A 24,263-nucleotide genomic window follows, 5' to 3' on the forward strand; every position below is an offset into this window, starting at 1 on the left:
GTGTGTGTGTGAATGTGTGTGTGTGTGTGAGAGAGAGTGTGTGTGTATGTGCGTGTGTGTGTGTGTGTGTGAGTGTGTGTGTATTATTTTCTAGATTATCTTTTTCCAGCCTTCGTGTTATTAGATTACTTCCATCTGTCAATTTGCTTGTCTGTCTGTCTGTCTGTATGTCTGTCTGTCTACCTATCTGTCTTCACATCTCACTGTGTGTGCGTGTGTGTGTGTGTGTTTGTGTGTGTGTGTGTGTGTGTGTGTGTGTGTCCTTGTCGTACTCTTGTTTCTCTCTCTCTCTCTCTCTGTTGTCGCCTGTTTTCACCAAGGTGCTTCACATATATATATGTGTATATATATATATATACGGTTATGAATTTTTAGCAGGAATTCACAGTGTAATATCTTAACAATGTTGTTGGCTATCAGAGCCTCAAACCGCATCCTGTGCATTGCTAAAATACAAACTCTTTGCAGTTGCATTTTTTCAATATAATATGTATGGTAACTTCTTATATTGTCAGGAAGACTGTGTGTATACTCTGTAATTTTTCATTGTTTGTAGGGGGCACTCTACTCGACTTTTTACAGAGCAGAAATGGCTGTCTTTTGGAAGAAGAGGTATGTTACTCTTGTGTGTTCTTCAAACCAGAAAAAAGGTTCTTAAAGGGTTTCTTGTCTCATTAAAAGTCCTCCTCCTCTTTTTTTTTCAAAAAGTTTTTACCCACTTTCCTACTTATATAAAGATAAAGACTTGTTCAAGATGTGACAATTGTTGTGCTTAGATTCATGAAATCAGCTTGGAAAATTCATTTACATTTTAATTGGACTCAAAACACATCCTTTCACTGATATCATAAAATTTGAACATGATGTGCATAAATTTATATCCACGTGAGTTGAGGAATAGGCATATTTATTCCTTCTCTGTGTCAACCAGTTTAAGTTTACTATGAACAGCCTAGGACTTCTATTTCTCAGGGTTGACAATCTCACTTTTTTTTCACAGGATATCCTGAAGTTTCTGGCACAGATGCTCCTCTCATTACAACATGTCCACTCTAAGCAAATTTTGCATCGTGATCTTAAAACCCAAAATATACTGCTGGACAAAAAGAAGGAAATTGTCAAGATAGGAGATTTTGGAATATCAAAAGTTTTGAGCAGTAAGAGCAAAGCGTACACAGTAAGTCATATTTAAAAGTTTTAAGCCTAAAATTTGATTTTTGGAAAAAGCATAAAATAAAAAGGCTCTCTTTTTCTCTGCCATTTACTAACAGATCTACTGCTTTGTCAAGCCTTGTGGTGCTTCACAGAAAGCACTACAGTTACACTATTTACTTACTGTCATTACTGTCATTAGTTTTCTATGAATTTGGACTGACATTTAATCACAGGTATGTCTCTCATTGTTTAGGGGTGCTTTTTATAGCCCTCCTCCTCCTACCTCTTTCTACTCATATAAGTTTTCTCCACTGATGCGATGCGTATTACTTATTACTGTTTAGAACAGTATATCCTTTTTGTTTGTTTTTGTTATAGTAGTTATTGTTTCTGTCGCCCTTCTTCCAAGTGCCATATTGTTGAAGATGATAGTTTCAGTGGCTTTTTTTCTATTATGCAGTTGAGGAGTGAAAGGAGTCATTTTGTTCAAATAAGGATCACAGGTTCGATCAAATGATCGTGCATGATGAATTATTATTCTTCCTGTTGTTCAAAGACTCATTTTATGTTTCTTTTTACTCTAGGTTGTTGGAACACCTTGCTACATTTCACCCGAGCTTTGTGAGGGCAAACCGTATCCTTTACCACAAATGCAATTGAATTGCACAGATTCTATGCTTATTCTCAAACATCTGAGGGAATTTCATCTATTGAACTCTTCAAATTTAGATTTATTTAGAAATGGAAGAAAATATGATCAATAGACCACTCAGTGCAAGAACAACATGAAATGTAGAGCAGCTGTGCGGAGTTTTTTTTTTCATTTCAATTAAGGCATTGCATATTTTTTTTTAATTAGAAATGAGAACCTATCAAGGCATTACAGATTTTAAAAATCAGTGTTTGTGTTCACAAAAACTCACTGAAGATAAATAATGTTTTGGCATATAAGAGGACGAGACTCATATAAAATTAAAGTAAGGTTTATTATATTGATATAAAAGGTATAACCTCTTTTGTCTCCTAGAAACTGTTGTCTGTCTATAAATATGATTAGTTTCCAGAAAAGGTGAATGCTCACCAAAAATGTTTTTAAAAAAAGGTAGCAATGCTTTTCAGAACTGGGTACATAGATAAAACTTTTGCTAGTTTTCAAACAAATGCCTGTTTTATTGTTTTCTATAGATGAAATTATTTGTTTTTTAAGGTCTGAGTTGAAAGAAATAAAGGAAGAAAGAAGTTTGTATGAATCCATGAATTTGGATGGTTGGGCTTGTGAGTTTGTGGGTCTTGTACACTGCTTCGAAATAACATGTAGTAAACTCTGGAAGAAAAAAAAAATAGGCCTACTGTCAAACCTGCTTTAGCGGTCACCTCTCCATAAAGGTTACCTGTGCTAACGACCACTGTTCTGTGACACCCTGCCCTTGTACATTTCCTATATTTTGAACCTATCTGTAGTGGTCCCTGTCCAACGCAGCCAAGTTAGTTATTAGGCTTGTCTGCATGTGTTTTCTCTTGTGTGTTTTGTTTTGTGAGCGACCGCTGCACCAGGGGCGGTTTGAGTCAACTGTCAGTATTTCTTTTTTTTTTCACTTCTACTTTTTCATCCTCTGTTGCCGTTAAACGTCAAAGGGAGATGCAGTTTTTTATGGTAGGCCAGCTCTGCAGCTCTTTCAGTTGTGATATTATGATTTCTCAGGGTTTCTTTGATACCCTCGATCCACCTTTTGCATGGTCTTCCTCTTCCTTCATAGCCTGAGCGCTTGGTGTTGTAGGCTCTCGAGGCTGGCTGGCCAGGTGACATACATGACAGGTGACCAAACCGTTTTATTCTCTGTCTTTCTATGGAATGCAGGCAGTACTCAATGCTCATTTCTCTGCCTGTCTTGTCTTCTGATGTTAAGGGTTTTGCTGAGACATTTCATTTCGCATGCAGTGATTTTGCTTTATTGGATTTTACTTAATGTCCTGGTCTCGCACTGGTAGCATAATGTTGGTATGAATATTGAGGTGATAAGCTGTCTCTTTGTGTCCTTGGAGATGTTTGGATGAGATAAATCAGGAGTGATGCGAGCTGGTAGGTGACAACGTTGGCTTTTTGGGTTCGCTTTTCTAATTCTCTGTCTGGACCCATTTTCAGAAAAAGTATTGCCAAGATATTTAGACTCCTGTCAATAGATGTTCAGGGGACTACGGTTTCGGCTCACTTTCATAACTTCTGTTTTTGATGTGCTTATTTTCATTTGAAATTTTTCACAGCTGTTGTTCAGTTCAGTAGTGTGATTTTGGAGGCTTTGTTGGTTTGGGTGAATAAAACATTGATCGCCTGCGAATAGAAGTTCATTTAGGCTTTCATGCTTTGGTTTGCATCTTGTGTTATTGTGTCGATATATATTATAAACTGGAGGGGAGATAGAACGCTTTCCTGTCGTACTCCAGATCTTATTTTGAACCAGTCTGTATTGCCTTCCTTCGTTCTTACTGAGTTTTTTCTTGTGGTGTATAGAGCTCTGACATTATCTAACATTTGTCCTCTGACACCATACTTTTCAAGTGTCTTCCAGAGTTTTGCATTGTTTACTCTGTCAAAAGCCTTCTCCAGGTCTATAAAGACAAAGTTGGATTCTTTGTTGTTTGATTGTTTTTTCGCATATGTCTTAATTCGTATAAAAAGCATTTGTGCATCCTCTTCCCTTTCGGAATCCGAACTGAGCTTTGCTCAGATTTCTCTCTGCAATAGGTCTTTTCCGCTTTTCTAGTATCTTTGCGTATATTTTCCCTACATGACTTAATAAAGAGATGCCTGTACATTGTGCAGTCCCGTTTGTTGCCTTGGGACCACTATGGCTTTCTGCCAGTCTTCTGGGTATTTCCTTTGCTCCCAGACTCAACTGAAAATTCGCCTCAGCCACAGTGTGCCGGTGTTTCCTCAAGCTCTTATTTCTTCCACTGTGATGTCATCTGGTTCTGGGGCTTTGTTCTTGGGTCTGGTTTTGAGTGCCTTTTCGATTTCACTGAGAAGTATTGGTGGTTGTGTATGTTCTCCATATGATGGTTGGAACTCCTCTTGTTGTCCACGGCAAGCGCCTGGGTTGAGTAGTTCTTAGAAGTAATTTTCCCATCTTTTCTTAATGGCATGCTTGCTGAGAATGGCTTTACCCTCTTTATCATTTATAATGCATGTCGGGTTGTATGGTCTTTCCTTACTCGCATGCTGTTCTCACTTTTATAAAACTCTCTAGTGTTTTCCTTGCAGATTTTGGTCAGTTTCTCGCCATATATTTTCCATGCATTTTCTTTAGCAGTTTTGATGATTCTTTTGGTCTCTCTTCTCGCTTTCCTGTATTCTATATAGTCCTCTTTGGTCTTTGACTTCTGCCGTTTCTTAAATATCTTCTTTTTCATTTTAATTGCTTCTTTGGTTTCGTCATTCCACCAACATGCTGGTCTGCCTTTGCTTCCGCCTATTCTTTTGGTGCCACAACTGTTTTTCAGTATTTCTGACAGGGATTTTTTAAATGTTTGCCATTCGTCTTCTACGTCTTTGGTCTCAGGTGACAGCTTAGTGTACTCCTTGGTTATGTCATCTTCGATTGCCTTCTTGATGTGGGTGGTTGGCGGATGCTCTGGTGTGGTTTGCTCCTTCTTTCCTATCAAACATCTGTTGTCCTTATCTCCCCTCCTTCTTTTTTGTGTATGTTACTCTCTTGTAACACATTATCTATTCTTCGGCACTTTTATGACCTTATTGTGTTGCTGCAAGTGCCCTAAAACTCTTACTAAAACTAAACTGCCTTTTTGATGTCTGGTTCTTCCAATTTTTTTAGGTTGGTCATGGTTTTTCCCCTTTTCTTTTTTATTAGCTTTACATTGCTGGTTGTGAGAGTGAGTATCTCAGGTCTGTGGTCCGTGATGATGTAGTCTGGAACAACTCTCAAATCTTTGGCTGTATGTCTTTGCTTTCTGCCCATCGGGATGAAATCAATTTGTGATGCATGGTTCAGGTCATTCTATCTGTGCCAGGTCTTGATTTGGCTTCGTGTGTGTTGGAAAAATGTGTTCGTAATCATCATATCATGCTCAGCGCATAGGTTTAGTACCATTTCTCCATTGCTGTTGCAGTCTGTATATTTATCACTATGAGGTCCCAAGTACTCTTCCCAGGGGGTTCTTTTTTTGTCCAACTCTGCCTTTTAAATCTCCCAAGATAAATATATCTTCTGTGTTCTTGGTGGTAGTGTTAATGTGGTCACTCAGGTCTTGGAAATATGACTGTCTATCTTCCTCTGTATAGCTGTCGTTACAAAGAGCATATGTCTGGATGTACGTTGTTGTTTTGCCACGCTCTATGAGTTTTATGCTCACTATTTTCTCTGAGATCTGATTGATTTCATAGATTGTATCCATTTTGTCTGGGTGAATAATGAAAGGTACACCATGTTTGGGTCTCTCTTTTTCAGGTGTTTCGCTCCAGATCAGGAGGTAGCTTTCATGGGTCAGCTTGCTGTGGTTGCCTCTCTTCCTTATATCTGACAAGCCCATGATTGCTTTTTTCTTTCTTTCTATGAAATTCACTATTTCTGGTTCTTTTTCTTCAACTTCAAGTCCGTAGCCGTTGACTTTCTTTGTGCCTATTTTAATCGTTGTTCTAGCTCACGGCTCATTTACTTTTCCTGGTCCTTTTCCGTTTGAATCAGTCCGTGTTTTCTCCTTTGTTCTTTTCATTGCATGATTTATCCGCCATCGGCTTGCTAGGCCAGTCACGGTTTCACCAGAGCCCCTTTATAGCCAGCAACGCTTCAGGGTGACCCGGGTCGGCCTTCACGGCTAGCGTAATGCCTCTGGGACATAAAGTCACACCGTAACTTTTTTTTAATAAGGTAGTAATTTACCTTAACTCAGGCCCTGTCCATAGCAGTTATCTTGTTATAATGGTCATTTTTCTCTGTGATGTTGAGTGGCTTTTATGGACAGGTTCAACTGTCTAAAGTGCTTTGGTTGTCAGGGGCTCACTTTTGTTTTGTCTTTACTATTGCTTTAGAGATACTTCGCACCTTTGAAATCTAGTCTATGAATGCATTCAACCTTAACTACATCAAGATATAACCAAAAGAGTGATATTTGGGCCCTTGGTTGTGTTTTGTATGAGCTTGCAACATTAAAAAGAGCATTTGAAGCTGCAGTAAGTATAAAACAGATTTATGGAGGGTATGCCTAAAAATAATATCTTTGATTGGATCATAAGCACTGTTGTTCTTAAATTCTTATGAGGGATTATAAAACTGATGAATAATTGTTTGAAATTTTAGTATTGGAAAGAAAAATTGTTTTCTCTCGGGGGGGGGGGGGGGGGGTTGCTTCAACTTTTTAATTTCTGTCAGTACAGTCTATTATTTTCTAAAAAGGACTGTTAACCCTATCCATACGACCTGGGGTCATTTGTACCCCCAGGGTTGTATTCTTCCCATTTTAGAGTATTTGTAGTACAAAGATCTCTTTCAGTATTTCTCAAAAAATCATTTTGACAGACTTGTATGCAAAACGTATGGATCGGATTAACGAGTACATTTCATCTTTGAAAGTGGTGGCACAGAGTTCCCCACATTGTATGGATATGATAGTAAAACACGACGTTCGGATAGGGTTACGGATTTTTTCCCCCATTGGTCATTGGAGCAGAAGAACCAATGATAAACTAGCAGCCAGTCTTAGAAGAGAATATGGAAACTGGCATCAGCTCTGCCTTCACAGGTCTTTCCTAGCAATGTTTGTGATTTAACGATCAGGCTCTTTGCTGTTACACACAGATGACATCAATTCAATTCCCGAGTTGGGAAATTTTAAAAAATGAGTATGTCTGTCAGCTGGAATGTTGTATCCCACTCAGTTGAGGTTAGCCCTGTCAGATCAAGTCAAAGCAGCCCATCGCTGAATGACCTTAATAGTGTCAGTGGGGACATAATACATTTACAATCTCTTTTCAAGTCTTTCCTTCTACTTTTTTCTGTTATAGTTTAAACTTAAAAACTAAGGAAATATTTATATAAAGTTTGCTTTTGTTCATGAAAATAGGTCACAGCTACCTCTTCTGCTCTGTGTCCAATTGTAATGAATTACAGTAAATTACAGTGAATCTTATCAATGTTTCAAATGTGATTGTCACTCTTCTCTTTTGACTGCACTCATTCTTACTTTGATACTTGACCTCATCCGAGTTATGCCTCGCTTTCTTTCTTTCTCTTTAGACTTGTTTTCTTGTTTGACTGTTGCTACAAAGTGTACACCTATATTTATTGAGGTTGTTGCAAGCAGCAAAACATTCATAAAACTGACCTTTATTTTCAGAATCTGCCAGCGCTTATATTAAAAATCATGAGAGGGACCTTCTCACCCATCTCCTCCCATTATAGCCCCCAACTACAAGATCTGATCCGTAGAATGCTACACTTAGACCCAACAAAGAGACCAACCATCAATCAAATCATGGCTCAACCTATTCTCATCAACACCATAATGAACTTGCACACTGATATGGGCAAGGTACCATCTGTAAGGTAAAAAAAACCCAATATGTTTTTTTATAATTCATAATGTATAACAAGAGAATGTATCTCTCTTTACCTACTGTAGAGTCCCTTTTCTTGTGTAGCTTCATACTTAAGATTTAGTGGTTCTGTCTATTTTAATGCAATTCAGTTTAAATAATTGACAAGCTATTACAGCAAGATCCTTGAAATTGTCAACATAGTTTTGGAAATCTATCCTCTGACCAGCTTACAAATTGTCCTCAATGATAAAATATGTACCATTTTGATTGCACCTATGGGCAACTTTGTTTTAAAGAATGAGACATTATTCGATTTCGTCTTTCATGCGTTTATAGAATGATTGGCAAATCAGTTTTATCAATTTTAATTGTTTCATAGCATATGGCATGATTTCTTAAAAGATCATTGTCATTATTGAATTGCTGTTGAGAATATATATGAATATGTCTTCTCAGTCTTGTAAAATTGTTCTACTGTTCATGTTAATTTCATCGAAAGATACAAAGTAGGCTTCCCTCATCCATCAGTGTCGCCTTGCATCAATTTTCATTGTGATTTTTCAGAGATTTTGATTTTTTATTTAACACTTTTGTACCCTTTGTGTTCTAACAAAAGAAAAAGTTTTTTTCAAACACATTTAGGGTGGAACATGTGTGCTCATAACTACAGAATAACTTGCTTACTAATAACTACAGAATCAACCGGCCGTTGTCAAGTATGCAAGGCACAGGAAGGCAAAGAATGTCTCTTAGAGGAAACACAACAGCAAGAGGTAAGATTTTATGTTTGTGGAGAAGTATAATACCATTACATTTTCCTTTTCCGCTTTCTCTCTGTCTATCTACACTTCCATGATATAGCCTGTGCTTTAAATAAGAACCACCAACTTATGTTAACAGGTTCTGCAGCTTCGTCGTCTAATATATACCGTAATGCATTGAAGTGTGGTCAGATTTTAATTGTCAGTCATAATGCTTTACATTTTACCTAAATATTGCATGTTTTTTTAAATGATTTTAATGACAATTCCTCCTCAGATGGGATATCCTCTAAACCCCAGCCCCTCAGTTCAGTGTTCTGTTGGGGAGGAGGTATTCTCAGCCCATCTAAGCTTCCTCTCCCAAACAACGAGACTCAAGTGGTCCAAGTGTCTATAGGGAGAACACAGAGAGCAGCAGTCACCAAAAATGGTCGTCTCTTTGTGTGGGAGGTAAGATTAGACTTTACATTGCCCAACACAAAGTCAATGGAACTACCGTATTGTGTTCACATTTTGAGCAGTTGATGTAAAAAGTCATGAGAACAGCCCACAAGTTGAATAAGAAAAATGGACTTGAGAATAAAGAGAGATTATTGGCATTTGATTTTGTTTCCGCGTTGTAGATTCTAATCATGAAGTATATATTTTATATTTATATATATATACAGAGCTGTTAAAGTACTTTTAAAAAAGTACTTAAGTACAAATTTAAGTACAATCTAAAAAATGTACTTAAGTACAGTAAAAGTACTTTCCTATAAAATGTACTTTAAAAAAGTACTTATGAGTACATTTTGAGTACTTTCTGCTAATATGCTAAAACACTTCAGCGCTTATGCAAAACATCATATTTTATAACTTATCCAGTATATTTGACAAATTACGCTATTTATTACTAAAAATGTAAACAGTATACAAAGCATTTGAATATACAATGTACGCACTGAACGGTGGAAATGGTCCGTGAAGTTGAACAAAAAACAACCCAAACGAACAGACGCAACTAGTGGGTAAGTGATATTATGAATAGAACTTGTTTGAGCAAGACAATGTGATCAAATCTAAGTCAGTCCTACAGGTTGGAAAGTTCTACAGAAAGAGTATCCAAATTGAAAAATGTAGATACAAAGTTGCTCTTAAGAAAACATAAAATTGATGAAAATGGCCCACATAGAAATGGAAAAGTGCATTGAATTCTTCATTAACAAATCCTCAAGGAATCAATGTAGCCTTAAGCAAAAACCACCCAAAAAAAGTTTAAAAGAAATTTAGGCAGCCTAAAAATTGTTAGATACACATTGAGAACACAGTTTCAGTTTCAATTGATTACAGTGGTCTGACAGATTTTGGTCACACTGTGTAGTCCACGGCGCCAACGGCAAACCAAAATACAATAGTTTCCTAGAGTCTAGTAAGTGTAGTGTAACCAAAGATTGTCTACTACAGTAGTCTCCGCCTAAGATCCCAGTGCTCGGAAGCAAGGAAAATATGGGATCTTAGCCAATGAAGCCAAGGAAGAATCTACAGTGACCCATGAACTGACGTGACCCCTGGGTGGATTTTTGACATATATGGCAAGCAAAGAGTGGTCAACCTTGATTACCAGTCACAGTGGCATGAGGCATGCCATAAATAATATTATATTATACACACTCATTAGCCTATCGTGAGTCTTGAGATCTTTATCTACGTTTATCCAGTTGCCCCTCCCCTTTACCTGTCCAACAATTTTAGCTTTCCATCTCTGATTGAGTCCCCCAAACCTCCTTTGTCGTTACGCACCATTACGATGTGACCACACTAATTAAAATTCAGGTTGTCTCGCGAATTCGGGAAAAACTGCTTTCAATGGTCAGGGAAGAGTTCACAGTTTGATGTGATCCCGCCTGGAGCGAACTTGTAGGCCCTACCCACCCAGGGAGTGATGTAAGTTTAGGTGGTGAGGTCAGATGCGAGTGCGATGTTTGGGGAAAAGAAACGCATCGGTCAGTTCACACCGAGGTGTGATCCCGTCTGGAGCAAACACTGTACCGTTTCAAGGAGTTTTACAACGCTTGTGATCACATTCACGATAGTTTCTGATCTTTGAGGCGACGGGCCGTTCTTTGATCTCAACTTTTAACTCTTGGCGGTTGATCGGGTTTTTGTTCCGTAAATTATAATCAGAAATGCCTGCACTTACCCTTTCATTAAGCTACCAAAGTACTCAAAATGTACTTAAAAAGTACTCAAAAGTACTTTTATAAAAAGTATCGGGGTACAGTAAAAGTACTGGTTTAAAAAATGTACCGGAGTACAGTAAAAGTACCGAAAATAGTAACGTAAGTACAAGTACCGGAGTACTTGTACTCCGTTACTACCAGCTCTGTATATATATATATATATATATATATATATATATATATATATATATTATAAAAATATATATATATATAAATATATATGCTGAAGATTAGAGGGGTTACTGGAGAATTACATACAAAAAAAGGAGGAGAGATATGGACAATATATCATGTTTTGATAGAAAAGAAGCAAATTGCTAACCACACCAGAACACCCGCCAACCACCCACACTTGCTTGAGGGAAATGGGAGCTGAGTTATGGCTTTATGTCTGACATGTTCGCATGATACTTGAACTTGAAGGTGTAGGTGATGCACTGGCATTTATGTCTTATATTTCTTCCACTAGTCAAAGCGAGGTTTGACAAATTGTGGCAGAAGTGTAGGAGAGAGAAATGGGTGCAGAATCAGAGAGAGAAGAGGACATTGGGAAGGTACTTCATGGAGTATTGCACCATTCTGCATCAATGTGTGTGTGCTCTTTACTTGCCTGATTTCTGGCCCATTCATTTGTGAGAACACTTTAAGTTTTATTTTTAAGGGGTGGGGGGGGGGGGGCAGGAAAAGATATAAAGCAGTGAGACTCAGGAGAGTCCTCTTTATTGGCTGTACTGTCGTTATTTTGAGGAGCGCCTGATTTCACCCCGATCCTCACATATAGGTCTAGATCTAGTCCTTATTTATTCAACATGGCTTACTCTCATTTTTCAAAGTGAAGCAGCAGTTGTTCTTGTAAGTGAACTGAGGTTGTGCTGTGAGTAAGAACATGATCAAAGATTCTGATGGAACTGAAAATGAGATGAAAACACAATAAAGAAGATGTTTTATTTCATTATCTATAAAATCTTTAGTCTCAGGCTGTTGGAACAGAGAGCCTCATCCCAGGGGCCACTGAGGGGGTCGCTCCTATGTTTGTGCCTCGCTACCTGGAGGGTCAAGCAGCTGTGACCATACAGCACGTGGCATGTGGAGACCTTTTCACTGCTTGCCTTACAGGTTAGCTATTCACCTTTATATTGCTTTTTTTTGTTGTTGTTGTTAATGCAAGTGGTTCATGCAGGTTTTTGAAATCGCTATGTTGTCCCACTGAGTAGGAACTTGATGTCTGAGCTTTTATATCAATTTTTTGCATAAATAGACTTTGTTCTTGCTAGAATGCCAATGCCTAATGATACCATCGAAATTGTCTAATACAGACACCCAATGTCAAGGGAAGACTGGTTTTCTTAGACAGGTGGATATCTTACAGTGTCATAATTTTTTTTTGAGAAACATGAGAGGAAATGGGAAGTGGCCATTTGTGCAGGTGATTTTCTTATACAGGTGGCCATTAAAGTAATTTCAACTGTTTTGTCTTTCTAGATCGTGGCATCTTGATGACTTTTGGCAGTGGGGTCAACGGATGTCTTGGTCATGGCAACTGTAGTGATGTTACTCAGGTGAATATTGTGATCTTGGCTTTGTTTTCTCTTTTGACCTTTTGAGTGAAGTCTGTGGCATCTTTTTCTTTGTATGTATATTTAAAAGCGGTCTTGCGGCCGGGTTTTTCGTCGAGTTCCGCAATAAACCTGCAATTTTTTGCAATTTTCGCAATTTCTTGCAAGTTTAGGCAAAAATACATCAACTCTTTAATTTTAACAGAAATTTTAATACGAAATGGTGCGAGCACAGAGCCGATAGGCCTAAGTAAATCATGGTATTGGCCCAGCTCAAGCCTACTGAGCGTACTCTAAAAGCTTTAACCGGAAATTCAGACTGAAATGCATCATGTACAACACGAACTGAGACATAGGCTAGGCCGAGAAGGTGGCCTTCTCTGGGCTAGACTTTTATCTAATGTGTGTAAGCATTCGCGTGTGATAAGAAAGTAGATGTGTGCGTATGTGAGGTGTACGTGAGTGTGTGTGCGTGTGAGTGCACGCGTGTGAATATTGTTCGTACATGATACATGTGTCTACATACACTGTACCCGGGCACCTAGTCTCAGTATCTACGTACACGGTAACCCACCTGAATGAATATTAACCAATTTGTCCTGTGCTGTCACTTGTTGAAATTTAGAAAAGAAAGTTATGCACGCGTCTTGTCGAGCTCGCCATCGTTACCGGTCAGTGAACCAGTGCTCTCGCACCACATTGTGAGTACCGGTTGGGGTCACCAAAGTTCATTCAAAGTCTGTGCGCTACGAAGTATAGGGCTCTGGAACGGGAGAATAATTGATTTTTTTTTTTTCATGTACAGTCAGGGGAGGGCTGGAGTTGAAGGCAACACCAGATGACAAAAACTGAACTTGGAATTCTTAACTGCCCGGTTACCGTGTACGTGACACTGAGGCTACGTGCCCGGTTGCCGGTTACCATGTACGTAGACACTGAGGCTAGGTGTCCGTGTACCGTGCAAGTAAACACCCCGTTATGTAAAACGCCTTAAGCTGTGTTCACACGGAAGTGGGTGCTATAGAAATGATCTAGATCTACATTAGTACATGTATTACTATTGTTTATAAATGGGAAAAAATTTGCTGTATTTTACGATTTGACTTAGTGTTAAAACAATACAATGCCGGTTTTAAAACAGAAAATATCTGAAATAGATCTAAATACAGATTACCGGTGTATCGAAGGTTTCAAGAGAAAAATAGAACAGGATCTGATTTGATTGGAGCATAAGCTTATTTTGTATGTAGAGGTTGTTTCGAAAATCTCTCGTCAATTTTTTTTGTTTTTTATAAACTAAACCTCCTACACTTCTAGATTTTTGCACGAACCAAGTACCCGGTATGTACTAAATTTGGTCAAATTTTACGCCTTCATATAAAAGTTATTACGAAAACCGAGGGTTCCGTTATTTTGTGTCACGCGTTATCATATTATATTTGGTCGATAACTTTATTGTTAACGTACTCGTGTGTTGTTACTAGTAAATGTTGTTAATAACATTTGATGAATTTGTATTGTTTGTCATGATTTTTTAAAAGGCTGAGCTGCTTTTATGCTACCGGTACTCAAAATTGTCATGTTTTTAAACTAAAAATGTTAAGCCCGTATTAATGCGCCTGGGATGGGAAGTTTGCAATTTTTAGGCAGTTTACCTTGCAATTTTTTGCAATTTTTCTGTTTCAAAAATGCAATTTTCCGTGGGGCCAGGTTATAGCAGGGACAAAGACTGGTAAACAATGGGTAAAAAGTAAGAGAGAGAGAGTAACGTTGTGATGGAGCAAGCCCACACAGCCATGCCACTGCAAGCACACGCAGTGTGTGAAGACAGAGAGGGCTGCTGTGTCCTGCAGACCTCGATCTAGCCCGAAACCTAGCAACACGCACGCGTAATGTGTCATGCGCAGGATTTGGCCTTGCATAGAGCTTGTTTCGCAGGTCAAAGCACACGCGCATTCTCCACACCGCACTGCGACTGTTTACTAACAGCAGTACATGTGTAGATCTAAGCTTAACGCACTCTGTGGACGAACGGTCGGCATAGATCTAAGCATACTTCTGTAATTATAGCCACCAACAATGTCAAACGCAAGAGAAAATGCCTCTCAATTGACAAAATATACGAAATAATCCAGGCTGTTGACAAAAAGCAAGCTCTACTGGCAGAGATTTGTCGTCAGTTCCACATTCCACAAAGTCGATTCACACCATTATCAAGGATAGAGAGAAGATAGTAGCAGCATACTCCAATGGAAAGTTTGCTCTGGATCGAAAGAAGATGACACTACCCAATGCAGATGCTGTGGACCAAGCTCTTCTGATGTGGTTTTAGGAGGCAAGGAGAAAGTTGGTTCCAAAACCCCTGTTTGTGGGTATTTGTGGTTAGGGAAACTACCCATGAATAAGTACGGCTGGATTAGTCAACAAATGCTTACTTTGCTTGCATATTTGATTTAACAGGGATCGGATATAACAGGACTTTTTCTCTACTCCCACCATCCCTGTTATATCAGGTTTCCACTGTATATACCAAAACAGTTTAACTGAAAACAGATAACATTAATTTGTGTCTTCAGTTTAACTTACACAGTACTTTGTTAGGTGTTGACCAGATCAATAAAAACATAATTCATGTTATGTTATGTTATTTTAAGATGTATACATTATGATTTTTGTCTTTTATTTGCCAAGCCATTGCCTTGTATGTAGACTGACATTTCAAATGGACCTGACTAACGAAAAAGTAAAGAGTTAAATTGCTTATATTTCTCTTTTCCAATTATGACTGAGGGACACTGTAGCTGTAAAATAATTGGGGTGGGGGGTGGATAAGAAGCTTATAAAATGACACTTATATATTCCCGTTTCTTTCTGACAGGCAAAAATTGTTGAAGCTTTGTTAGGTTATGAAGTGACTCAAGTATCTTGTGGAGCATCTCACGTTTTGGCAGTGACGAATGAACATGAGGTCTTCGCTTGGGGAAGAGGAGACAATGGTAAACTACATTTTAGACCCTTATTTTGATGCCACTGCCTCCTTTCTTTCTATTTAATAAGTTCCTTGCTTTCTTATTTGTTCTATAATTATAATCAATTCTTGTATCACAGTAAGAACGTGTGATAATAATGTCTAATTCTACTTAAAAGTATAGAAAGTGTGCATAGAATTATCTCTTTCTTTTTTGCAATTGGTTTTGGTTTATATAGGCCTAGGTACTTGTCAAAAAATGTTGAATCTACTTGTTGACTATTTATATTGTTCTTTTGTTGACCAGAAGCTTGTTATGTTTATCTATGTGAGCATCCCCACTTGTGAAAATTAGCTGAGGCTCCACTTTGATGCAATGAGCGCTAAAGCGTCCTGGAATAGAAGGCGCTCAAGCATGTAAAGCTGTCAAGGCATTTTCAGAGCTTAAAATAGACCGCGACAATTTGCCGTAAGGCCCTTAAAATCAAAGGGTCAACCGCAGCAATTTTGCGGTGCCCTTGTTTTTTGTTTTTAAAAAACAAACAATAAAAATATGAATAGTGACAATCAAAGGCGGTGGCAACAATTGAATCAGTTAAGTCAGTACAGTTAGGCCTACATAATAATGTGGTCTTTGAGGAGGTGGGGCGGAGGAGTGGAGGTACAATTTCGTCTCATGCCCTCCTCGCCAGCTCAGACCTTTGACCGATCGTTCGTACGAAGGCTAGGCCGGCAGTGAGCAAAGGCTCACGAAGTGGTGAACGGGTGGTGCTACACATCCAGTAGAACAAGACTATGGCGGCACCTGCTGCAGCGGGACCATTCCAGAATCCCCTTCTTTTGTCTATGTAAACTCAATTATCTGTGCTTGGGTTAAACGAGGCAAGGAAAGGCCCGAATTTGGATACAGCGGGAGAGATCGAGCGAGCTCTAGCAGGTGGAAGGGGGTGGAGGGCTATAGGTGGGCTCCAAACATGCAGTCAGGGGTGCAGCGTTGTGATTGGCCAGTCCAGTGATGAGTGAGGTGGAGTAGGCGGCAGAGAGAGAAAGACACGTTACAAGAGCCACTCCAAAAGTGATGTGACATAGGCTAGCCTTAAGCATAAGCTAGGCCAAAAAGACAGAGATAAGGAAAGAGTAGTGTGTGATTTTTCGGTAATTCCCCTTTGCATTCCTATAGCGAAAACTTGCCTACAGCGGGATTTTTCTTCTGGAACTAAAAGTCCCGCTCTACCATGTTCTACTGTACTGGAATCTGTATTCCTACGCACACATTTTTATCCATCGATGCCGACAGTCGCCGACGTGCAAAGGGGATGGAAGCAGGCAGACAAAGGGTGCAAAAATGCGTTTGTAATATTTGTTAGGCTAATTTGATTTGAATAATATGGTTCTACTGTAATTATGGGGGGGGGGCTAAAAATTACAAATGTTCGTGTAAAAATACTTTAGCTTATTTAGAGGGCCCAGAGGAAAGGGGAAAATTTTGACCAATCATACGACCTAGATCTATGAATGAAGAATGCTGAATGGATGATTTTTGGAAACGGCCAAGAACGTCTCAAAGTTTTTCTTGTGCGTTTTGATCACGAAGCTAGTGTTCTATTAATTTGACCAAGATCTACACCATGCCAAAACGAGAACAAATGTTGAAGGAGTTGAGTGAAAGCAGCAAAAAATGCAAAAAGTTAAATGCATTCTTCACTTAATGGTAAGATACTGATACTGTATACTGTACAATGTACTTCTTTATGCCAGTATATGAACTCAAATAAATCACCATTTCATTATAGGGCTACCGGTACTAACAAAGTATGAATGAGTTTCGTGTAAAAATACTTTAGCTTATTTAGAGGGCCCAGAGGAAAGGAGAAAATTTTGACCAATCATACGACCTAGATCTATGAATGAAGAACGCTGAATGGATGATTTTTGGAAAGGCCAAGAACTGTATATTCATTATTCATATTAATCCAACCAATAAGAGCTAGTCATAAAGGCATTAAAGTCAAGATGCATTGTCATCATTATTTGATTTATTACTGTGATTACAGCTTTTGTTTTAAGTGATTTTATCGTGTTTTACTTAGTTTTCATTCATGATTAAAAATTTTCTAATGAACTCTATACTTTTGCAGAGAGCAAGAGTAAATTGTATTGTTATTTATATAAACGTTGTGACGATCCAGTATTACCAACTTTAATTTAAAAATTGATCACCTATTCTATAATTTTTGCCTTGGTGCCCATGCAAATTGCTCGGTGCCCTCTCATTTTTAGGCCCCACTGAGGCAATTTTTGCTTGCCCTCCTGAACACCTAATTCAAGCCTGCATTTCATTATTTAAATTAGATGTTAATTAAGTACAAATAACCCTTTTTCTTCCTTTTTTTTATGAGAATATCAACGAGAAGTGTAAGTGAGTTCTTTTAAAACTGTTTTTAGAGTGTACATGGATTTCATAATTCTAGAATTACTATAAGAAAGTCTACGTAATCTTGTATTTTGTTGTCAAAGTTTACTCGTACGAGATCTGTACAAGGAATGGTGGCTGCAAAGTAAAGTTAAAATAGCCATGATATTTGTGGAATAAAGAAGCATAATGTGTACTACAGCTGTGCTCTTTGAAGAAATATTAGTTCTTGGAATTACATACATTTTGTAAGCAACACAGGTTTGCCAATAATGCTGAAAGAAAAAATCAGCACTGTTTCATTCCCTGTATTTTGAATAAAGTAATTGTTATTGGGGTGGGCTGTTGCAGAAGAGAATGAATATATATTTATTTCAAAGGCATCAGTAGTGTAACAATAATGCTCTTGGCCATTGCACGCAGAAACTTGAGTCAGATTCTTGTAGGGGGCAGAATTTCATCGAGTATCTCGGTCTTTCTGCAAGGACATTGAATCCTTCTCAGTCCAAGATGGCCCCTACAGGCAGGTTCAAAATAGTCACCTCCTAAATAATCTAAATTGTGTTGATGAGGGTGTAAAACATCTACAAAAAAAAGGGGGTTCCCAAACAAAAAACAATTAATCTCATCTAAATTTCCCTTTGTTTTCCTCACTGTTTCTCCAGGCCGACTGGGTTTGGGCAGCTACGAGTCTACGGCCTCACCGAAGCCAGTACCCGTGGGACAAAACGTGCACCCATGCTCTGTCCACTGCGGCATGGACTGTTCTGTCATCCTTACTTTAGAAAACTCCCTGCTTTGCTCAGGGAGTAACAGGTAGGCTGCAAGGGCTTATGAGAATCATACTGAAGGGGAGAACTTGGGTATGAATACCATACAAGAAAACACAAAGGGGTTGGTTATGAAAACTATGTAAGTAGACTCAATTGAAGGGCTTAGGAGTGAAAACTGTACAGAGAGACACAATTAAAAGGCTTAACTGCACAGAGAGACACAATTAAAGGGCTTAGGAATGAAAACTGTACTAGAAGACACAATTAAAGGGCTTAGGAATGAATACGGTACAGGAAGACACAAAGGGGTTATTTATGAAACCATTGAGACGTTATCAATTTGTGACCCCACAAATCATTTTGAGGGTATGGAAATAAAACGGCGATTGTGACCCTGGCAACCGAAGGCCTGTATTCGCCCTGAAGACTGAGGTTTTTTGGGGTATCCTTGCGGATCCTATTTAGGTAGGAATTCAGTGGGATGTGTTGTGTTCGCAGACAAAAGATTGTGACTTGTTCTCTTTTACTCAGGGAATTTAGTGCATCTTTTGAGTTGGCAGAAGCCATATGTGCAAATACAGTTCTTCCAGTTTTGCCCAATGCCCAGCCACTCAGCCACTGTTCCCTGGTGTCGCATTTGATGATGTTCTTGACTGTCTGTTGTGATACTGGGTTTTGAGGTTCTGTTTGTGATGCTCCCTTCTTGGCAAGGGTGTCTGCTCTGTCGTTTCCTGGAATGTTGCTGTGGCCAGGTATCCACCGTAAAGTCAGGTCAACAGCATAGGTTTGTATGAGGGTTTTGCTTGTTTGAGCCACAGATAGGCAGGCTGGGCTTTCGAAATTCATGTTTTCCAAAGCTTGGAGTACTGATTTTCCATCTGTGACAGTTTTCTTGATTTTGTTTGAATATATAATAAAAAGTTGGTCAGGTGGAGGATTGCTGCTTCAGTGGCGATGGCCTCTGCCTCGTAATTTGTACTAGAAGTACCACAAGCATCAAATAGTTTGTGTTCTATGACAACAATTCACTAATTCTGACTAATCAGAGGAGGGAATAAGTGTAAGTGAAATTCTTGTGAAAGCAGAGTGTTCTTTTGCAATCACTTTGACTAGAGTGAAAAGTGCGATTCTTTCTTTTCAACCTCCAGGTACAACAAACTTGCACTAGATACCATAACAGCTGACGGTTACACTGAACAGATGGTGGAAGAGGTCTTGACTTTCACCCCAGTCCAGTCTGCACCACTCAACAGTCTGGCCGTTAAAATGGTGGCACAGGGAACCTCACACTCAGCTCTCATCACTGGTTTGTTTTCGTTTCTTTGGTCCTGTATTCCTGGCTTTGCTCTGGGATCATGCTTGGTATACAATCGAACCTGCAGTAGCAATCACTTCCCCATTGCAGTCACTTGTACTAATAGCCACTGTTCTGTAGTACCCTTGCATTTTTTTATAATATCTTTAACCTGTCCATAACGGTCTCTGTCCAATGTGGCCACTGTGAGTCATTTTTGCGAAAAGTTGGCCTCAAAATCTGCTCATAGCGACAGGCTTGCCTTCTTTCCTAAATTTGTGAAACTGTCCCAGATTCAGGAATCTGAGAGGACATTTATTTGCCAAATTTTTAACGTCTTTTCCAGTGCTTATTGGCTAAATTCGTTTGTTTCAATGAATACACTTATGTTAAATGTCCCAGACTGGGTTTTTACAAAGTTTGCAAGTCTGTTGTGGTCATTTGCTTGTAAAGTTTTCTGCCAACCCGTTCTCAAACTGACTCAGTGGGTACATCAAAGAACCAGCAGGCCATATCGCCTGGCTGGGCACTATAAATTAAAAAAGAGGGGGCAGGACTTATTGAGGCACTGATTCAACGACATTCCAGAGGCCAAAGAACTGTGTACACTGCCACTGCCCACACCTTGTGTGACAGCAAGTAATAACACACTTTAGACTCTTTCAGTGGCCATTGGCTGCCCCTGTTAGAGATTTTGGAGTTTAGAAAGACATTTTTTTTGTTTTTTGAATGACCACAATACCGGGGCTGTTTGAGTCTATTGGCAGAATTCCTTTTTTTAACTAAGAATTTTTTAATCTCTCGTGAATTTTGATGGAAATGAAATTAAATGAAAAAATTTAGAGGAAATATTTTGCTTTAGCCCATAGGTTGTTGGTGATTTAAACATACCACATGGGAATTGATTTTCATGTGTATTTTTTTTTCTTCCTTTTCCGTTTGGATCAGTCCATGTATTCTCCTTTTTTCTCATTGCAAGATTTATTTGCCATTGGCTTGCTAGGCCAGTCACGGTTTCACCAGAGCCCCTTTAGCCAGCAATGTTTCAGGGTGATCCATGTTGGCCTTCACGACTAGCATAATGCCTCAGTGACATAAAGTCACACCGTACTTCACCCAGATCATGTGTAGTAAGTGACCATATTTCCGACCCTGTCCATAGTGGCCACCTGTCTATAAAGGTCACTTTTCTCTGTGATCTTGAGTTATGGACAGGTCCAACTGTATTTTTAGTCTCAGCCTCATTAATTCCTTCTTTGTTGCAATGTGTTTTTTGTGTGTACATGTTTGTGTTATTTCATAGAAATCTTGTCTAGATAGATGGAAGAATTATATTATATTTGAAACTGATCTGATTTTTCTGTTGTTTTCACAGAGGACGGAGAGTGTTACACATTTGGATCCAATCAGTTCGGTCAGCTGGGCTGTGATTGTGACCCTGGCAACCGAAGGCCTGTATTGGTGGCGTCAATAAAACACCACTCCATTGCCATGCTTTCTTGTGGGGATATCTTCACTGTGGCTGTGTCTACTGGTAATTTGTCCGATATACAACTGAACCTGCTCTTACAGCCACCTGTATGATAAGACAGTAAGACATGCAAGGCAGGACTAGCCTACCCCCAAACAATCCAAATGAAATTGTACTGATGGAGACATAAGACATTTACAATTAACTAAAATTAGTAATTTGGCTTTACACCTTTTTGCTCTTAGAAGAGCCTTTTTCTCTGATTATATAACTGAATTTTTCTTTGTAATTTTTTCCCACTTTCTTTTCCAATGGCCGTCCAGAGAGTATTAGCCCGTCTTGGTTTGCACTCATTGCTAGCATTTTTGTTAACGTCATCACAATGTGTATATCAAGTGCGGATGAGGGGGACTGGCTGTCAGTTAATTTATCTGAGGGATGCTGTCTATGTTATTGATGTAGCTGTCATTACTATCATTTTGATCATAATTTGTGATTGATTTATATGCCAATATCAACAAAATTTAAGTTAATTAGGGGGCAGGCAACTGTGATCCTGAGTGCCTGTTAGAGCCATTTCCGGTTAAGTGGGACACAACATCACAGTAGAAAGATCAGTCTGAATCAAGTTTCTCCACTTAGGAATCAAACTCATTACTTGTGTGCAATGGTGAAGAGCCAAGCCTTTACTTTACTTTCAACACAGTTGCCTGTGTTTTTACAGATAAAAGCTTGACATCTGTGGTGATGCAAGTTGATCTCATATATATTCTACCTCCTCAGCTGAATGGAAAAATAACAAAATTACAACTAGCTGGACAATTTTCTATTGTTACAGGCACACTTTTTTTTCTTCTAATTGAAGTAGGCCTACCCTTTCATTTTCTGGAAAATGTTTGTAAGAATTCCATAAACTGAGAATTCATTTGCTTGCTTCAGACGTTAACATTGATGCTTTCCATTGGTGTTCAGATAATGAAGTGTTCACTTGGGGCAAATCTTCTCGTGGACGCTTGGGTCGCCCTGATGAAGACAGTCATTTGCCTAAAGTGGTGGCACTGCCCAAAGACGAGCCTTTCACTGTCAACTCTCTCTCCAGCAGTCACGGTAGCACCCTGATAGCTACCAAACGTAAGTACCCTGGTAACTTAGGTGCTGTCTTATGTCGACAGTATGTATTTGCAGTTTTACTAATTTTAACACATGCAGTCGAGACTCAAATTATGTTATTTTGAAGGTGGGGTACTAGATCTATCCAAAAGGGTTAGAGAAAAGAATGAAAGAGAAAAAAGGTTTGAGCTAATATAAAAAAAATGCATTAAAATCACACACTTCTGTATGTGGAGGTTAACACAAAGAGATTGCTTCTCCAGTTACTGTGCAGTGGATGCATTTGTTAACCCTCCCCCCCCCCCCAACTATCACATAAGTAGTGGAAGGTGGAAAAGGCTTATGAGTACAGTGAACATTTCATCTACAGAATTCATCAGGTTCAATCTTCCATTTTACTGAATATGGGATTTTGTTGAAAAGTAGATATGACAAACATTAAAAGTATTTTAGTTTTAAAATGCTAGGAAGATGTACATCCAATGAGTGTCAAAGTACTTGAGGCATCAGCTTTTTTTATGTTCCCATTTTCTACTTTCAAGAACAGAATTTTCTTTTCAAAAGAGAAATTTTTTTTCCCTGATGTCATGACGAACATGTAGCGCTTGCCAAAGCCTAACCTAAAGTATAGATGGTGCTCAGGACTGAACTGCCTGTTGTGGAAAAGAAAGGTTCATCGTTCTTTTTACTATTTGCGCTCAGTGTTAAGATCATTATCTTGCAAAGTTAAAATCAGCTCATGCAAAAAATATAATTTTTTGGCCTTGTGCTTATGATGGGGCACGCATAACAAGACTGTTGGTACCTTTCCCTCTCATCTTGTGAGGCCATTCAAGTGCAGGCAAAGCAAATGATTGACAGAATCCTGAACTGGTTCAGAGTGCACACACTGACCTACACACACACACACACACACACACACACACACACACACACACACACACACACACACACACACACACACACACACACACATCTTATATTTATGCCACTAGTTTTGTTTTAAAATCTCTTCCCTTACCACCCCTGATGATTGTGTTGATTTATCAAGAGTTTGAGAATTGAAGGGCTTGTGTATGTTGTACGAGATAATCTCTCGCTTTTTAAAGCAGTTTGTAATGACTGTTATGAAGAAGAAATAAGTTTGGTGTCATGGCTGACTGAGGCAATTGTCTCGTAATCCAGAAGTCTGTAATTGAAATATAATAGAATACTGTGGGATTCTTTTTTGCTGAGAGTTTTCAAAGCTCTCTGAATGTCTAATACTGTCTATTAGTCTTATCTTCGATGGACGTTAACACCATTGTACTACTACACACAGTATTGAAGACAATGTAAAACATGATCGAATGTAAAACAAAAAATTGTATATACAGTGGAAACCTGATATAACAGGGATGGTGGGAGTAGAGAAAATGTCCTGTTCTATCCGATCCCTGTTAAATCAGAAATGCAAGGAAAGTAAGCATTTGTGGACTAATCCAGCTGTACTTATTCATGGGTAGTTTCCCTTGACACAAGTACCCACGAACAGAGGGTTTGGCACAAACTTTCTCCTTGCCTCCTTAAACCACACCAGAAGAGCTTGGTCCACAGCATCTGCATCGGGCAGTCTCATCTTCTTTCGATCCAGAGAAAACTTTCCATTGGAGTATGCTGGCACTATCTTCTCTCTATCCTTGATAATGGTGTGAACCGACCCTTGTGGAATGTCGAACTGACGACAAATCTCTGCCAGTGGAGCTTGCTTTTTGTCAACAGCCTGGATTATTTCGTATGTTTTGTCAATTGAAAGGCATTTTCTCTTGCTCTTGACATCGTTGATGACAGGAGACACATTGCATGTGCGTGTTGCTAGGTTTCGGGCTAGATCGAGGTCTGCAGCACACTGCGGCCCTCTCTCGCTTCACACACCGCGTGTGCTTGCAGTGGCATGGCTTGCGTGGGCTTGCTCTCTCTCGCTCTCTCTCTCTCTCTCTCTCTCTCTCTC

General features: G+C 39.0%; 1 protein-coding gene across 2 annotated transcripts in view; it reads left to right on the plus strand.

The window, feature by feature from the left end:
• The window catches only part of LOC101856347 (serine/threonine-protein kinase Nek8), a 33,212-nt gene that overhangs the window by 7,392 nt on the left and 1,557 nt on the right, over positions 1–24,263 (plus strand). For both annotated transcript variants that reach the window (XM_005099864.3, XM_035970159.1), the window contains 14 exons: positions 557–612; positions 1,001–1,177; positions 1,740–1,789; positions 6,259–6,340; positions 7,504–7,712; positions 8,402–8,478; positions 8,744–8,916; positions 11,660–11,804; positions 12,171–12,247; positions 15,123–15,240; positions 18,291–18,441; positions 19,547–19,704; positions 21,068–21,226; positions 22,136–22,294. In XM_005099864.3, coding sequence (XP_005099921.1) covers positions 557–612; positions 1,001–1,177; positions 1,740–1,789; positions 6,259–6,340; positions 7,504–7,712; positions 8,402–8,478; positions 8,744–8,916; positions 11,660–11,804; positions 12,171–12,247; positions 15,123–15,240; positions 18,291–18,441; positions 19,547–19,704; positions 21,068–21,226; positions 22,136–22,294 — 1,791 coding nt within the window. The remainder of the gene's footprint in view (positions 1–556; positions 613–1,000; positions 1,178–1,739; positions 1,790–6,258; positions 6,341–7,503; positions 7,713–8,401; positions 8,479–8,743; positions 8,917–11,659; positions 11,805–12,170; positions 12,248–15,122; positions 15,241–18,290; positions 18,442–19,546; positions 19,705–21,067; positions 21,227–22,135; positions 22,295–24,263) is intronic.

Source organism: Aplysia californica, unplaced genomic scaffold (genome assembly GCF_000002075.1).
Source record: "Aplysia californica isolate F4 #8 unplaced genomic scaffold, AplCal3.0 scaffold00228, whole genome shotgun sequence".
Taxonomy (NCBI): Eukaryota; Metazoa; Mollusca; class Gastropoda; order Aplysiida; family Aplysiidae; genus Aplysia; species Aplysia californica.